This window comes from Triticum dicoccoides, chromosome 2B, assembly GCF_002162155.2.
Source record: "Triticum dicoccoides isolate Atlit2015 ecotype Zavitan chromosome 2B, WEW_v2.0, whole genome shotgun sequence".
Lineage (NCBI taxonomy): Eukaryota > Viridiplantae > Streptophyta > Magnoliopsida > Poales > Poaceae > Triticum > Triticum dicoccoides.
The window spans coordinates 251,521,683-251,540,129 of NC_041383.1; the positions used below are offsets into that span (position 1 = coordinate 251,521,683).

General features: G+C 45.4%; 1 protein-coding gene and 1 long non-coding RNA gene across 2 annotated transcripts; both read right to left on the minus strand.

The window, feature by feature from the left end:
* Nucleotides 1-5,143: 5,143 nt before the first annotated feature.
* On the minus strand, nucleotides 5,144-6,004 carry LOC119367641 (cell wall integrity and stress response component 1-like). Its single transcript, XM_037633108.1, has one exon. The coding sequence runs from the start codon at nucleotides 5,908-5,910 to the stop codon at nucleotides 5,272-5,274; it is 639 nt and encodes a 212-aa protein (XP_037489005.1). The 5' UTR covers nucleotides 5,911-6,004; the 3' UTR covers nucleotides 5,144-5,271.
* A 3,274-nt stretch (nucleotides 6,005-9,278) lies between these two features.
* LOC119367642 lies at nucleotides 9,279-10,154 on the minus strand. The gene is made up of 4 exons (XR_005176368.1): nucleotides 10,104-10,154; nucleotides 9,850-10,020; nucleotides 9,459-9,544; nucleotides 9,279-9,365 (listed from the first exon to the last, which is right to left on the minus strand). It is a non-coding gene; the product is annotated as an uncharacterized LOC119367642 (long non-coding RNA).
* Nucleotides 10,155-18,447: the final 8,293 nt, after the last annotated feature.

Consider the following 18,447-nt stretch of genomic DNA (forward strand, 5'->3'; position numbering starts at 1 on the left):
CCGCCACCGCTAGATAGGTCATTCCCCCGCCGAAAAAGAGAGAGGGTTCCGTCGCGGCATCGTCCATCCCGTTCCTGGGAGAGGTTTTCTGGCGCTCCAGCCGCGCAGGGCGGGATACCGGCGGCTGCGCGCCTACCACGCCCGCTGGGTGTTCAACGGTTTGTCTGCTCGGGAATGGACTCGGACGATGAGGAGGCGCTCGCGGCGCTGCTGTGGGAGGAAGCCGATGCCGACGTCCAGGACGAAGAGCATCTCATGGTCGTCGCCACCCTGGGCAGCCTGCACGTGAGCAATGCAAAGCCGCGGTGAGGTGGCTCGGTGCTGGGCCGGCTGAAGGCAAAGCAGAGGCATCGACTGGAAGGCTATTGCTTGCTCTACCCCGACTACTTCGTCGGCGCTCCACTGCATGGCGACAAAGTGTTTCGGCGTCGTTATCGGATGAGCCGAAAGATCTTCCTCAGGATTGTGAATTCCGTTCGGGAGTTCGACAACTATTTCAAGTGCAAGAAGGACTGCACCGGCACACTTGGATCCACCTCACTCCAGAAGTGCACGTCAGCTGTGAGGATGCTTGCATACGGAGCTCCCGGTGATTCACTGAAAGACTATGGACGCATGGCCGAGTCTACGACCATTGAGTGTTTCTACAAGTTCTGCAGGGCTGTGGTGGCAGTGTTTGGACCACAATACTTGCGATTACCCAATGCCGAAGACACTGCTCGGATCCTAGCATAGAATGCAGCAAGAGGATTTACTGGGATGCTTGGAAGCATCGATTGCATGCATTGGAAATGGAAAAACTGTCCATTTGCTTGGCAGGGGATGTACAAAAGCGCCAAAGGTGGTTGCAGTGTGGTACTTGAGGCAGTGGCCACACGCGACCTATGGATTTGACACTCCTTCTTTGGTATGCCAAGAACTCACAATGATATCAACATACTACAGTGCTCCCCTATCTTTGCCAAGCTTGTTGAAGGTCATTCTTCTCCGGTGAACTTCGAGGTCAATGGGCGGCACGACAACAAGGGATACTACCCAGCAGATGGCATCTATCCGAGATGGTCCATGTTTGTGAAGACTATCTCAAACCTTGTGGCAGGAGGCAAGTACTCCCACTTTGTGAAGACTATCTCAAACCATGTTTGGTATGCTCCAATCTCGATTTGCTGTTGTCCGGTACCCCGCTCAGACCTGGTCAAAAGATCAAATGTGGGAGATCATGACTTGCTGTGTCATCTTGCACAACATGATCATTAAGAGCGAGCAGGAAGAGCCAGTGTTTGACACTGAACCATATTACAGGCAGGGTCCTCTTGCCCAAGTTGATCACCACCTACCGGCAAGTTGGGCGGCCTTCCTCAATATGCGTCAGGAGATCCGAGACCCACTGGTGCATCAACAATTGCAGCAGGATCTGGTGGAGCACCTATGAAGGCTCAGGGGCAACGCCTAGCTCGACGTGTGATGACATATGATTTTTTATTTGTTGAACTATATAACTTGTATTGAAATATTTGATTTCTATTGATTTTCTGTGATGAACTATGTGATAAAAATAGCTTCTATTCAATTTGTGCCGAAGCACGCCGAATACAGGCCAAAATTGGTCAATTTGCGCCGATAGTGAGCCAACTTGCGCCAATAATGGGCTGAAAAGTGGGCCAGTTTGCGTCCAAATTGGGCCAAATCGGTGCTTGGGGGCGCCGGCTAGAAACCCAATCGCCCCCACGCCGATTTTTCAGCCGGCGCGCCCCCAAGGCGGCGCTATTTCAAGCCCCTGGGGGGGCGAACGGCTGGAGATGCTCTAAGGCCTATAAGGTAAAACCGTTTGTTGATAAGTATTTGTTTTTGCGGTGGTGTTTGCTGAAATTATTGTTACGGCCACGTGGTTTGAAACTGTTTGGGTATGCACGTATACGAAATCTAATTCTAATTTTATAGCATATGACACAAGACAGATTTATTTACGTGGATATCATTTGTATTTGAAATTTGTGAAAATTGCATACATGTTTACTTGCCGGAGTTTATTTGTTTGGAACGTACCTTATACCAACATGGCATCTATTTGAGAGAATCCAAGGATGTCCGCCCGTTCCATGGCACTTTGTCTTACTTTTTGACGACAATCTATTTTTTACGTGTCACAAAAGTTATACCATCAAATTTGTATTCAAATGTATTTTTAGTGGTATAAACATCTATGTCTGACAATTCATATAATTTTGATCTACTTGATGGTCAAAGTTAATTCTCAAAGCTGGTATAAGTATAAGCATAGTAAATCATGAGAAAAGACAGCTTCATGTTCTTTGTTCTCCCTAAGGCCTAAGGCAGAACAGTTTGCTGATATCTGTTTTGCAGTGATGTGTGCTGAAATTATTGTTAATGCCACTTGGTTTGAAGCTGTTTGGATATGGTAGTATACAAAATCATGTCCCAATTTCACAAGGATGCGATAGAAGCCAGATTTATTTATGTGGATATCATTTTTCCTTTATAAAATTGTACAGACTCCATACATGTTCACATGCTGGAGTTTATTTTAGAGCAAGTACTATAGTGGGCCATAAGCCCGCTCACATGGCACATTTGCCTATATGGTGGAGAGAGACAAGAAAAAAAAATTGAAGGAGTGGGCTCTCGTGCAAGAACCAACCTCTAGGCGTGCTTCTAGGTAAAAGCATTTAATGAGAAGAAAGAGATAGAGAGAAAGTGAAAAAAGTTCTAAACTTATAGCCAACTCTATTGTATGAGTAATTAATAATGTTAACTCTTGATGGCATGGTCATTGGACATTTGGGAGAGCTCGAGGATGTCCTCATTTACTCCTTGGAACCTACTTTTCGGTTTAACTTGACGATTGACTAGGATAATTACATGTTAGTTATATGCCACTAAAATGACCACGAGGGTTTGGCACAAGGAGATTCTCTATCTCCTTGTTGTTTGACCTGGCTGCATGCACTGGCTATCATAATTGATGCACTTAGACTTTTTTGAAACAATAGAACAAACATGTAAGAGTATAGGATCCCAAGGCCTCATTAGCCCATAATGCTCTACTGGGAATACCTATGGTTAAAAGGGTAAATCCTATGCTAATGACACAGTAACTCCCAGAATCCAAATACTCTATTAATTGATATTAATAGCAAGTTAGAAATGAAGGGACCGAGGTGCTTTTTAAAGCACTTATTTTCACACAGAAATAGTAATCTCACCAAAGAGAAATGTTTAATCTAAAACATTATTTTCATTTTAGAAAAGAAATGGAATTTATTTCAAAATCTAATGATTATAATAGCGGCAAATAATAAGGATCCACACAAAAGAGTTGCATAGCTTAATAACATCATAGTGACATGCATCATTAATCACTGAGATTGTAGGGTAGGTATTAGTATCGTGGATTGATGCATTTCAGTTAAAAGACCCAAAGTGGCAAGGCCTCGCGTTAAAATGGTACTTGGCATAGTTATTGTGCTTAAATCATTTTTAGAGTTCTACATTTTAGGAATGGTGTGGAGAATATATAGAGCCCATGAAAGAAAGAACAATGACTCATATAAATTAGTTAATGGAAAATGTCTCGGAGAAGCCCAACGAGAAACTAACAATCCTGTTATAGAGAAAAAAAAGTAACTATCATTCCTTTTTCTGACGAATCACGTAACCCCCAAGTTCACGAACTAATGATATTATCAAATGAATCATTAGAATTGCCACTTTCAAACTCATCGGTGTATATGCACTAAATCAATATTGAGCCTCTGAGGCGGTGGGGAAGGTACATTTCCTTACATAAAAGACACATACATATGGTCTGTTGGAGAAAAAACTTTGCTCTAGCAAAGGGAGCACATCGGAAAAATATAGACCGCCGGTGTACATCTTCTCCCCAATATGTTTTTTCACTCAGTTGGTCCACATGTCGTCAAAGTTTGAAATTTCAAAGACATTAAAATTTTGATAATTTCTGTTGGCATGAAATATTTGTAACCTTGAAATTTCCGACAATATTCAAACCAAATTCAAATAGCCAAAGATTTTTCAAATTTTTCAGTGAGGTACAAAATTTTCACTTTACCCAAATGTTTAACCTTACACGTGATAGTTAGCCAAGCATGAAAAAGAGTAAGCGCGGTGTGGGACATGGCAATTGTACTAATGTACCGAATCTGGTCAATTTGGTCAGATGTTGTACATGGGAAGGAAGCCCCGTCACTGGAGGTCTCAGTGGAATTCCTGCAAAACTATGTGTGTTTTTTCTTGAGGTTGATACAAGAATTTAGTATAGAAGAGATATGGAAGGGTAAAATGTCAGTAGAGGATGTGAGGCCGACGAAGGAAGTTAAAGCACATGAACCTATCTGGCAGGGTTGCCTTGTCCGTCGATGGGTCGTTTCTACTGGTGGATGGCACTGCAGCAGCAGGAATGATTTTAAGAAGGCCGGATGAAAGTGTTATCTTTGCTGTTCATAGCTTTTTATTCAACTATAATGATGCACTGGAAGTTGGAATTCACGTTTTGATGGAGGGCATGGCCTTGGCAATACAACATTCTAAAGAGCCGGGGGTGGTGCAATCGGACTCCTCTAAGGCGTTGGCTACATTGTCCGGGGAGGGTTTATTGAGGTCGGCTTATGACCATCTTGTATCTTCTTTTTTACGAGGAGGGTTTATTGAGATCAGCTTATGACCATATTGAGGTCGACTTATGACCATCTTGTATCTGAAATCAAGTTAACCATGATAGAGAGATAAGTTATTCCGATGAAACTAAAAAGAACATAATAGGGTTGTAGATCGGCTGGCATCATACAGTCGATCTGCATCTCGATTGTAACCCTGTTACTATGGAATAAACTTTTTTCACCTTACAAAAGGAAAAAAGACTACAAGCCAGAAAGCCCCCACGACCCATAATTTGCAAGCTATCTAAAAGTTACTCGTCCGCAAGTATAGAAATACTCGCACCATCGCAAAGTTTGGTTTCCACTAGCTAAGCATGCAACATGCATGATGGAATCAGTTGCCGCCCGCAATAGAGATGATTTTGTGCGAGAAGAGTACGTGTGGCCGGCACTTTCCTCTTTCCCCATATCCGCCGTAACATACATTATTATGAACTCACAGTAGAGAAAATAAAGGTCGTATTTGTTAGTGTAAGTCTTAATCCGAATTTATAATTACATAAATTCTCGGACAAAAAAATACAGTATAAAGGAACTGCTGTGCTAAATAAAAAAGGAGAAGTCGGAAGATGGATCACTTCTTGCGGTTCCTCGCAAGGAACCCATCCATAACCGCCTTGGTCTTGATCGTCTCCGCTTGTCTCCTCGACGCCGTGCCGTGCTCCGGCGACGACGCAACCAGCAGCAGGCTCTCGGCCGCCCTGGCCCTGGCAGGCGGCCATGTTCGCGGGAAGAAGCAGAGCACCGCGGTGGTAAGCAGCGTGGCCACGAGCCGGCCGCAGAACATCATCATCAAGAGGCACACCAGCACCGCCGCCACGCCGACCGCGGGCGACCTCTTCTCGTCCGGCCGCTTCTTCGCCGGCGTTGGCACCACTTCCAAGCACAACGAGGAGGAGGAGGAGGACCGGGAGCAGGAGCGGGAGGAGGAGGACGAGGAGGAGGCCGAGTCCAGCGACGACGCGGTGCTGAGCGCGGACGAGGACGGCACGGACGACGACTTCCCCGCGCTGGCAGCGATCATGTCGTATGCAACGTAGTCCGTTGCCCGGCGGCCTGGCGACGTGATCCTCTTGGTCCCCGTCGACGGCGACTTCTCGCCCTTGCTACCGAAGAAGAACCGCCACCGGCGGCGAGGAGTCCGGTGAGTCGTCGTCGCAGCCACCGCCTCGTCGGCCACGGCCGCCGCACCGCCGAAGCACGCGAACCTCATGGCGGGTGTGGATAGAAGGATATCTGGAGCGGCGCAGGGGACTAGGGGAGGCTGTTGGCTTGTCGCGTCGGGTGTCGTCGGTTCTGATGCTCCGTGTCCGTCTCCGAGCGCGCTACTTATACGGGCGGGCGCGCGTGAGCGTTACTGCTGCTAGTGCTCGTGTGTGTGGGGCACAGGCACGGGCGCTAGTGGTTGGTTGGTGTAACGCGAGTGGGAATTGGGAAACGGACGGAAGGCGAAGGCGAAGCAGAAGGCGACGCGAGATGCGTGCGCGGGGAGGCGGTTCGCGTCCGCGGGGCTCAGTCGAGTTTGGGACTTTGTTGGACGCGTCGGTCGCGACCCGTGTGGTGAGGCTTTTGTCTGGGCCGGGCGCGTTGCCGAGTGGGTTGACCGGACGGACTCTGTCTGATGGTCCCGGCCGGGCTCGAACCGGATCCCATCGGGGGCCCTACCGGTTCGGCCTATGTGCTCGCTACTCGGTTCTGCGTTTAGCACGTTGCGATTACGTGATTAATTAATTAACTAGTAAATATGCCCGTGCGTTGCAACGGGGTAACCAAATTGCTTAGGTTGTGTCTTCTTCGATTTCAACCACCGTCCAACCAGAACCCGATGTGGCATAACAGCATTTGGATTGTACCGCTATGTGCAGTAGTAGCATGGCATGGCATGTAGATTGTGTCTAGCATAAGCCGGAAGCAAGTATCTCAATGTATTTTTCCATCCTCATCTAAAGCAGGGCAGCTCGCAGACATGTCAAAATGGCCTCTATTAGCATTCCCCGATATAAATTGTTAACATAAAAGATTAATTCATTTCCTTTACAACGAACACGGCTGTCCCCCCATTAGCAAAAAATGCTGATAGTACATCAAGGCTTTCATCTACAACGTCCGAGGCCAAAGAATCTGAGCATGTACCTTCGGAAGTAAGCACACTATACGAAACAGAGAAGCAAACAAAAATAGAGTACCCTTCTACTTTGGGAGCTCCAACACCAACAAAAGCTTGCCACAACTGTTATCACAAAAGCTACTGAATGAGCCAAGCAAAAAAATAGAAAGGTTATAGGAAACAGTCTGTACGTCTCCCTCAAAGCCAACAACGATCCTCCATGGACAAGACACTTCATGGTGGATTAACCTTATGTGGAACACAGAACTCATCATGTGAGTCCACGTCGCCTGAATGCCCCTCTTGGCTAGGGTCAACCTTCTCTGGATCATAGAACTCATCATGTGAGTCCGCTAGCACCTTGCTCTCTTACAACAAAGGGAACCTGTTTATAAGAACCCGGATAACCCAAGTACTCCAAAAGTTGTCCTAATTTTTGCATGACAATGGTTTTAAAGTCTGACTACTTATTGGTTGCATGGCAGCATGGACTACTCGTTCTTATAACACACATCTAATATATATTTTCCTTTATTCTGTCAATTTTTTCAGTGAGATTCTATCACACTAACATACAAATCAACACTCGTGGGTCATGCTGAATTAGCTTCCAGATACATACAAAATGTAAGTCGTAAAGACAATGGACATATCAGAATCTATGGAAGTGCATAGAGAAATCTGGGAGATGAGTTTTAGTTTTGTCAAGTTTGTTACTTTGTTTGGTGTTAACAGAGTCGATGGACATGCCAGAAGAAAAAAACAAATAGATACAGCAGGTTGATTTCCTACCAACTTGACAATGGTGTGTCATTTTTTCCGCAGTAGATTAACTCGTGAACAATGCCATCCTTGTAATCGGGGAATAATTGAAGAGAATAGTAAGCAAAGTATTCTGCCATCTCGCATGAATAGTAAGAAAAGTAGTTTAACTCCTGAACATTTTTTTCGTACAGTTTGGAAAATGCTTACTAACCGATATTCCCTCTATTCCTAAATATAAGTCTTTCTACAGATTTCACTACATACATACGGAGCAAAATGAGTGAACCTACACTCTAACATAGTCTATATACATCCGTATGTAGTTTGTATTGAAATCCCTAGAACGACTTATATTTAGAAACAGAGGGAGTAGAAGAGAAATCAATATTCTCACATTGAAGATATGAGGCAAGCACCCACCTACAATCTGTCCATCACCCCATTGGAAGCCAAGCTCCCCTTTTGCTCGGTTCCTCACTGCTGCACGTACCGATTAGTGGGGACATATTTTTTTTGTCCTATCTACTTTGGAAAAGAAGAGGTAAGGACCTACAGTACTGCAAATCTTCATATTTAAACATATTAACAATCCCTTGTTTTTCTTTCAGAAAAGCAATCCCTGGTTTTATTATAATTATAGATTATCTTAAAATCGATTTCTACTTTGTGATTTGTCAAAGCATAAAGAACTGTGTAGAATAAGAGGTCGTATTTCAATGATTTGGATGTTGCATTGACATCAGATAATTACCTACTGCATGTAATAGCTAGTGATCGATGGATGCAAGTTGGTATAACTTTAATGTCAAATGTATAGAAAAATATCCAAAGTCTACTCCTGGTGTTGCTGCAAGGATTAGATGCTGGCATGCTGTGACTGGAACCAGCAGAAATTATACAAAATGCACAATTTTAAAATTTATGAACTAATTGAGCATGTTTTTCTCTTCGTGTTGCAGGTAAACAAAAACATATAGATCAAATAAGTTAGATGAACCAGCAGATATTTTATTAGTGAGCTCTATAGATGCAGCAATCAGTAACAGACCATCTCCATGAGCTTTGACTCTATGAATAGTACTTAATACAGGAAAAAGGGAAGGCCAATATTGCTCAATTGTTACTGAAATTTTAAAGGAAATCAAGTGGCACTACAACATCAGGACATATGTGTAGAACGAAATGCCCATTGATTGCAGTAGAAGACAATTCACTTCATATCCTTTCAGAATAACACATTAACTCTTGGAGCATGTACAACAGAAATGGAACATAAAGCTAACCAAGAATACATATCCATGTGCGCCACTTTCAGAATATATGACATAGTACCTCTGAGATATCTAACTTGTTGTTTCCATGCATTCAAGAAGCACTTAATTACTTTCAGGGATCTTATTACAAATTTAATTTGTTTGATTCAAACTTATGTAGTAGCATGGCATTTTTCTGAGACATCCAAAAAAATATGTTTACATATCAAATAGGCAACACCAGTAATTATTGGTCCAAATAAGGCATGGACAGGTTTGCATCTGCTAAAGAACATTATATTGTTTCTCCTATTCCACAACCTATGACCACATTTAAGCATGGACAGATTCCTGTATATGATAACAGAACAACATGCTCCATGTCATAAATCACAGGCTAGGAGGAAGCAATGCAGATGAGGGTGGATTAGCATACTTGTTAGCAGTTGTGCTTATCAGCCTAGTGGAGGATGTAGAGGTAGGTGACAGAGCTTCTTCACCTCGGGTGACTGCACCGCCATGTTCTTACATAACATAGTATTCCTACAAATATGCAATTCAGAATAGAAAGGTACAATTATCAGGCTCAGCACCCTATTCAGAACAGAAAAACAAATCTTATTAATTGAAAGGTACCTTGTGCAGATATATAAAAGTTCAGTACCCTGTTCCTCCTTTCCAAATCTACCAGACTGCTTAATTTACAAACAAAGAAACCTGTGCTGCTTGCCATGGAAGAGATGGAGGCGGGAAAACAAAACCTTAGAAAACATGATGGTTGTATAACCCCAGAAATGTCAAGGATTTGGCATGAGTGTCACAGGCGGCCAAGCAAATCTGCTACTTATCAACACACACACACGCATGCACAGTACATATTGTCAACCAAAGTAACAACAAATCAGAGACATGTGCCTCATGTTGTCCCCACAGTTCAATGGAATGGATTGTATCTAATCAGGACATCCAATCAGTGGTTTCATCATCACAAAGAACTCACGAACATGTACAACAATGGAGCAGGTACCTTTGTCTGCTTGGAGCTCCTTGTGCGGGTCATGTTGTGGATGCCCTCCATGGAAGGAAGGACCTGCTGCTGCTGCTCCAGCCCGAATCAAATCAAGGTGGTTAGACCCTACAATCCATCCATATACAATCAGGTATTTGCACTGAAGATGCAAATAGTCCACTGTAGACACTGCAGCAGAGAAGAGAGGGAGCTTCACCAATAGAGCAGAAAAATCAAATGGAATCCAACAGAGAGAAGAGAAGAAGGAAGACCTGCAGATGGTGGAGCCCTTAAGGATGATGACCTGCAGATGGTGAGGGAACCCCATCACCATCTGGAAGAAGATGGCTTGAGCTACTGGTCCATGGCGATGTTGGATGTGTGCCTGCGTGAGGGAGAGAAGAGCATCAGGGAAGGGGAGGGAAGAAGGGCAGAACCATGGCATCGACACTCACCAGGGTGGAACATTGACGAGCAGCTCCATGGCGTGGGTCTCCTTGACGAGCAGGTCCGATCCAGGCGCGGATCTTTCCGCCGCCATGGATCTCCCACTCCTCTCCTCTCCTCTCGGGATTCAAGCGGTCGTCGACGGATAAGAGGAGGGGCGGAGCGGATTTTATCCATCGTCGAGGTAGCCACCACCGTCATCATCGCCGTCGGTCACCATGGCCCAGCGGCTAGGTCTTCCAGTGCGAGGAGTGAGGGAGGGAGGGAGGGCGGATCTGACCGCTGCCTGAGCTGTCGCGGGGGGAGGGGCGCCGCGGCCATGAAGGCCCGCCTCCAACTACAAGGAGTGCGCGCCGCCGCGCCGGATCCTTCTGTCTCCCGCGCCCGTCCATCGTCACCCGGCTCCAGCGAGCTCCTGCTGGGTCGCCGCACCGCCCCACTTTTCTCCCTTCTTCTCAACCTCACCACCCAGTCTCTTCTCTGCCATGGATCCGCCCGGGAAGCCGCGCTCCGGCCTTCCTCGCCCCCCGCGTCGCCGCCCACCTCCGGATCCGCCTCCAAGCCCCCGCCGTGCGCGGATCCGCCCCCTGCAAGCTCCAGTCGCGCCGCCCATGTAAAAAGGACCGCGTTTTGAATATACCAAAACATAGGGTCCTTTGTGCAAAATTAAAGCGTTTTTCCAGATCCACTTAAACAGGGACTGCGGGTTGAATTCGAATAAACTGAAGGACTTTTATGCAAAATCGATAGCGACGACGGACGACCAGAAGCACTCCGTGCTTTATTAGTAGGGAAAGATTAATTAGTTTCAGTCACTGTCCCTCAAGAAAAAAAATAGTTTCAGTGACTGAGGCCGTGTGGTTTTGCGCATGATTTGCTCGCGTGATTGTGTTTGCGAATTGTATTAGGTCGCGTATACGAGCACGGATCTTTGTGTCGTGTTTCAGGGGGACTGTGTGCTGTATTGTATTCAGATTGAAGTTGGCATTGTTTGGGTGAAGCTAAACAAAGATCTCGTGCGCTGCCTTCAACAGATATTTACCTGCCGGCCAGAGTGGAGTTTTGCTTTCAAGATATCTTGGGAGTCCCTAGTGATGAAAATAGAACTAAGAATAGGGAGTAGAAAAGATTAACAAGATGCTGGACAGTTGGCAAGGGAAATATCCTACTAAAATCCTTACGGGCTACTATACCTCTGTACGTACATGTTAAACCCTCTACAGAGTTCATGTTGGAATATGAGAAGAGACTCTTGTTAACATCTACTACTATCTTCTACCTGAGTTTTTTGTGTCAATTGTTTTTGAGTTTTTTTGTGTCAATTATTTGAGGTTTTCGATGAATACGTCGGTTAGATGAGGGTCCAATCACTGAAGTAATCATCCCATGCATCCTTTTTATATCGCGTGTCACGACCATTCCACACCCACGCGTTCGTCGCATGTCCCCAATTCCTGCATGCTTCTTTTTCCTCCATTTCTTTCCACTCAATCGTTGTTGCCTCCATCCCAATCACCTTGTTTATGGCAGTGGATATTTTGCCCCTACAGCAGAAATCTAGCAGCTTGCCAGTCTTCTCCTTCATCTTACGAGGATCAACCAGTGATAAGACAATTATGAAGTACAATATCTTACAGAAGTGGAAGTTCATTTTAAAAAGAAAAAAAAGGATTGTTTTCTCTTCTAACTGTAGTTTGCTACAATTACTAGTTGTACAGAAAATGCCTTCTTTCGCAATTTTTTTTAGAAAAGGAGGATGACCCCCACCTCTGTATCTGGAGAATGCATGTAATCATTTATTAATTATTCACAAAGACCCTAAAAATAACATCACTAAGTTTGAAGCCACCATTTTTACATCGCTACTCCTATCTAACTGATGAAGGGGTGCCGATAGTCCGAGCCGAATACCAAACAGACCTTGCCCAAAGCCTAACATCTAAAACCTGAGGCTCCAACCAAGCCACACTGCGGGGTCTGGGGCGCATACCAGTTTGGCGCCCTCTCAGAGTCTGCCGCTGCCGTCTTCCACACTGCCGGGTCTTGGGCGCACACCGGTTTGGCCTTTGGAAATTTTGTTTTTTCTTCACAAAGTGTAAGACAAGGGCAGCCAATTATATTCACCGTTTTCAAAGTGGTCCTTCATGAAACGCTTCATGAAATTCATACGAAAAAATTAGATGGTGTTATTTTCAAAGTGGATTTCGAGAAGGCTTATGATAAAGTCAAATGGCCGTTCCTCCAGCAAGCTTTACGAATGAAGGGATTTGATGAGCGTTGGCGACATCAAGTGGAAACATTCACGCAAAAAGGCAGTGTTGGCATTAAAGTTAATGATGACATAGGTCATTATTTCCAAACGCACAAGGGTCTGAGACAGGGCGACCCTATGTCGCCTATTCTGTTCAATATTGTGGTTGATATGTTAGCGATCCTGATTGGGAGGGCCAAAGAGGCCGGTCAGGTGGAGGGATTGGTGCCTCATCTGGTTGATGGTGGTTTGTCCATCCTGCAATACGCTGATGATACAATCATTTTTATGGAACACGATTTGGCCAAAGCGAGGAACATGAAGCTAGTGTTATGCATTTTCGAACAATTGTCTGGGCTAAAGATTAATTTCCATAAAAGCGAGTTGTTCTGCTTTGGTAGAGCCAAAGACGAACAAGAAGCATATACACAATTGTTTGGGTGTGAAATTGGGACTCTACCTTTCACATATCTTGGTATTCCCATACACCATCGTAAGCTAACAAATGGTGAGTGGAAGTGTATCGAGGATCGATTTGAGAAGAAACTAAGTTGTTGGAAAGGAAAACTCATGTCTTATGGAGGCCGGTTGATTCTGATTAACTCGGTGCTCACGGGTTTACCTATGTTTCTCTTATCTTTCTTCGAGGTCCCAGTTGGGGTGAGGAAAAGGCTAGACTTCTATCATTCTCGCTTCTTTTGGCAGAGTGATGAGTCTAAGAGGAAGTACAGATTGGCCAAATGGGATATTATCTGCAGACCAAAGGACCAAGGGGGACTTGGTATTAAAAATCTTGAAGTCAAAAACAGATGCCTGCTTAGTAAGTGGCTGTTTAAGTTGTCTTCTGAGACAGAGGCAACTTGGGCGCAGATTTTACGTAGTAAATATCTGCACTCAAAGACTTTATCCCAGGTCACTCTGAGACCTACAGATTCGCCGTTCTGGAAAGGGCTCATGAGGGTTAAAGCCGCTTTCTTTAACAGAACGAGATGTATTGTTGGTAATGGAGATGATACGCGATTTTGGGAGGATACGTGGCTGGGTGACGCGCCTTTGGCTACACAATATCCGACACTATATCGTATTGTTCAGCGTAGGGACGCTCTTGTTGCCACGGTGATGCAGTCTATCCCTCTAAACATACAGTTTAGGAGAGTGCTTGTTGGACCTCGATGGGAAGCATGGCTTCACTTGGTTCGTAGGCTGATGGATGTTCAGCTAAATCCTCAGCCCGACAAGTTGTGTCGGAAACTAACTAGAACTGGGGTGTTCACGGTAAAATCGATGTATATTGATATTATTAATTCATCTGTGATACCTACTTCCAAGGAGGTTTGGAAAGTTAAGGTTCCTTTGAAGATTAAAGTGTTTATGTGGTTTGTGCATAAACAAGTTATTCTTACAAAGGACAATCTAGTTAAGCGCAACTGGACAGGATCTACTATGTGTAGTTTCTGTGATCGGGATGAGACTATCAAGCATTTATTTTTTGACGGCCTGTTGGCACAAGGGTTGTGGCGCACCGTGCAAATTGCCTTTAATATTACTCCTCCGAGATCGGTCAACACGTTATTTGGGGCGTGGCTTGTTGGGATTGAGTCCGAAACAGCCAGACACATTCGTGTAGGAGTATGTGCGTTATTATGGGCAATTTGGAATTGCAGAAATGATTTGGTTTTTAACATGACAACAAATACTCATTTTTTGCAGGTGTTATTCCGAGCTACAACGCTGATCCGTACGTGGTCCTTACTCACTCTGACGGAGGCCAGGGAGCGTTTGGTTACTGGATCTGTCCGGTGGGAGACGGTAGCGCGGGATATCTTCAACCGGTTTGGATGGCGATCATGTAATAGGATAGGCATTTAGTTTACCTATCTGCTCTTATGCCAGCCGGTTGTGGCTTTTCTCGTTTCTGCTTTGCAGTTGATGCTCTATGTGAGCTAGATGCTGCTTTTGTTCCATTTTTGTAAGACCATTGTTCAGACCTTGTTTACTTGTTTAATAAGAGAGGCCGTATGCATCGATCTGATGCAGAGGCCCGGGAATCCCCCGTTTCTAAAAAAAAAAATTATATTCACCGTTTTCATGTAATGATCATCTTGGAGGGTGGGAGGGAGGGTACTACTACTACGTACAATTATTGATGCCTCCCGTACTAAGTTTCCATGGCCTTTTCAGCCTTCTTCTAAAGTCGATCGCTTTTGGAGAAAGACATAGGCCTCATGTTAATTAATCAGTGACATGCACAACAAGTGCCTTTGTCTGGTTAGATAGGAAAGCTAGCAAAAGCCACAAAGGATTTTCGTTAATAATACAGAGCTGATGGGATTTGGGGAGAGGCGGCCGGGGCTAGTGGAGTCTTTTCGCGATGCGACGTGTCCATCAGGGAGTGTCCTTCCTCATGCAATACGGTTCTAAAATAGCGTTCAAAAAAGAAATAACGGCTCTAAATATACTCAGTTGCATGAGGATGGTGGCTTCAATGTTCAGGAGCACCGAGCAACGTTGTTGGACCTTCCCTGCATTTTTTTGTCCAAGAAACTTTCAATCTATTCATTTTCAATCATATAGTTGTCGTTGAAACGGATATGTCTAGACATATTTTAGTGCTAAATACTTACATCCGTTTGAAGGACGAAGTGAGTATTTCTTTCAAGGCCAGAAGTCATGTGAGTATTAAACAAGTCTGAATTTAACAAGAACACCTTGATGAAAGAAAAAACATACATGACCAAACCAAGGGGAACTTTTGGCCATCTCCGACCTACAAGCTGTTCGCATGGAGTGAACCTAGATCGATGCCACACCTTCCCACAACGTTGAAGCCAGAGAGTCGTTGTGATTGCGACCAGGAAGTCATGAATGACTCGGGTGGTGGCGATGCCTCCACCTTCCTCACCTCTGCTCATCATCGTCGGCCGAAACCACCAGGGCAAAGCCTCTCGGGTTGGCTAGCGGCGAGGCTCCCCTTCTCTCCCTCATGCGTGGACGGTTAGTGTAGGATGTCGTGTCCGTGCTGGGGCACCGAGATTGCGTGGGGTTCAGCAGCGTGGCCCGGGCCGGCGCTCTGATGGCACAGACATGGTGGCGGCACGACGAGTGTGTGGCTCCCGCTCGGTGAATCAGGCACATACAACTCAGTCAGGATTCGGCAGATGGTGTGTCCCCGTCGCATGTGTTGGCGGGCGTAGGGCGACTGGACTGGGTGTGGTGGGCTGCTACTTCTTGAGTTTGTGTTGGCTTTTCCCTTGAAGAGGAAAAGGTGATGCATCAAAGTAGAGATGAGTATTTCTCTCAGTTTGAGAACTAAGGTATCAATCCAGTAGGAGACAACGCACAAATCACCAATACCTGCACAAGCAATCAAACAACTTGCACCCAACGTGATAAAGGGGTTGTCAATCCCTTCACGGTTACTTGCAAAAGTGAGAGCTGATTGAGATAGATAAACGGTAAAGTAAATATTTTTGGTATTTTCGGTTATAGATTGGAAAGTAAAAGATTGCAAAATAGTAGATCAGAAACTAATATGATGGAAAATAGACCCGGGGATCATAATTTCACTAGAGGCTTCTCTCATGATAGCAAATAATACGGTGGGTGAACAAATTACTGCCGAGCAATTGATAGAAAAGAGCAAAGTTATGACGATAGCTAAGGCAATGATCATGAATATAGGCATCACGTCCGTGTCAAGTAGACCGAAACGATTCTGCATCTACTACTATTACTCCACACATCGACGGACTCCTGCCTGCATCTAGAGTATTAAGTTCATAAAGAACAGAGTAACACATTAAGTAAGATGACATGATGTAGAGGAATTAACTCAAGCAATATGATGAAAATCCCATCTTTTTATCCTCAATGGCAACAGTACAATACGTGCCTTGCTGCCCCTACTGTTATTAGGAAAGGACATTGCAAGATTGAACCCAAAGCTAAGCACTTCTCCCATTGCAAGAAAAAACCAATCTAGTTGGACAAATCAAATCGATAGTTTGAAGAGAATTACAAAGATATCAAATCATGCATAAAAGAATTCAGAGAAGATTCAAATAATATTCATAGATAAGCTGATCATAAATCCACAATTCATAGGATCTTGGCAAACACACGCAAAAGAGTATTACATCGGATAGATCTACAAGAACATCGAGGAGAACATGGTATTAAGAATCAAAGAGAGAGAAGAAGCCATCTAGCTACTAGCTATGGACCCGTAGGTCTATAGTATACTACTCACGCTTCATTGGAAGGGCAATAGAGTTTATATAGAAGCCCTCCATGATCGAATCCCCCTCCGACAGGGTGCCGGAAAAGGTCCCTAGATGGGATCTCACGGGTATAGAAGGTTGTGGCGGTGGAAAAGTGTTTTCGTGGATGCCTCTGGTGGTTTGGGAATATATAGGCTGAAGAATTAGGTCAGGAAGGTTTCGAAAGGCACACAAGGGTGGGGGCGCGCCCTACCCCCCGGGCGCGCCCTTCGTCCTTGTGGCCGCCTCGTGGCTCTTCCGACATGATCTCCAAGTCTCTAGTGTGTCTTCTGGTCCAAGAAAAATCATCGCGAAGGTTTCATTCGGTTTGGACTCCGTTTGGTATTTATTTTCTATGAAACTCTAAAATAAGGAAAAAACAGAAACTGACACTGGGATCTAGGTTAATAGGTTAGTCCCAAAAATAATATAAAATAGCATATTATGCATATAAAACATCCAAAACAGATAATATAATAGCATGGAACAATAAAAAATTATAGATATGTTGGAGACGTATCATGGGCGATATTGAACTGTGACCAGTGTATCTTGGTAGTGACGCCCCCGCGTGCTTGAACAAGGTACTTCAGCGCTCCGGCATGCGAGTATTTTCGGGTGATGCATGACCAACACCTCGTTGGCATGGGGCGGCGGCGGGCTTGAGCCTGACATGGGCAGGCCACGGGGGCGGGGTGGCGTGCGGTTCACCGGAGTCCAACTGTGTAGATCTAGGGCCGGGGTGGAAGGTTTCGCTGGTTGGACGGGCTTTGGTCTATTAACGCCTGCAACACCAGTGCACCCTTTCCGGGCTTCCCCAATGATGATGTTTGCTAACTCTGTGGATCCGCGCATCGGACGAGGTAAGGGTTCCTGGAAACATGGACCAGTGTTGATGTGGCCACTCATGACTGTGCAGCGCTTCAACACGATAGTTTCACTCACCTATTGGCCGTGTTAATGTCGAGGCTTCGATGACCAGGTCCCCAGGTGGCAGTGGTGTGTTTGTCTTGGATGTTGGGTGGCGGCCATGGATGGTGAGTCTGCACGGTTGGCTCTAGGTGGGTAGCATGGCAGTTGTGGTGGCGCCTCCTTTTAGCTACGTGTAGGGGAGGGGTGGAGGGTGTCCCTAGTGTCATCGGAGCTTCAGCGGTGGCGAGCCCTGGTCCGTATCAGGAGGCTTGATGCGGGCGTCCTCTCTGCCCTCGTGGGGTTAGTCAACAACCTTGAGTTCGCATGGGGCATCTGTGTGGGTTTGGGCGAAAGCTCTGCGCTCCGGCACCGACAGCGGCATCACCTACGTGTGTGTCTCTTCCCTCTAGGGGGGCCTCATAGTGCCTTGAATACGTTGATCTCCAATCTTATATATGTGTCCTCATGGTCTCTACATTCTCGTTCCTTGCTTTCTCCTGGCAGGAGGAGCTCTGCACGACATGGAGTCGGCGGGATGTCTCTATTGTGAGATGCCTCTTCCGAAGATGGATTGGTGTGTTCAAGTCCTCGGTGGCTAGTGGTTTCTCGGCTTGGCCCCTCTTCAGAAGTCTTGGGGTGTAGTTTGTTAGGCATGGCCTCTCCTGTTTCTATTGCTCAGGGTTGGGTTTGAGGCACTTGTGCCACTTGCCCGATGTCGTTTGATTTTTCTTTTGACATGCTTGTTTG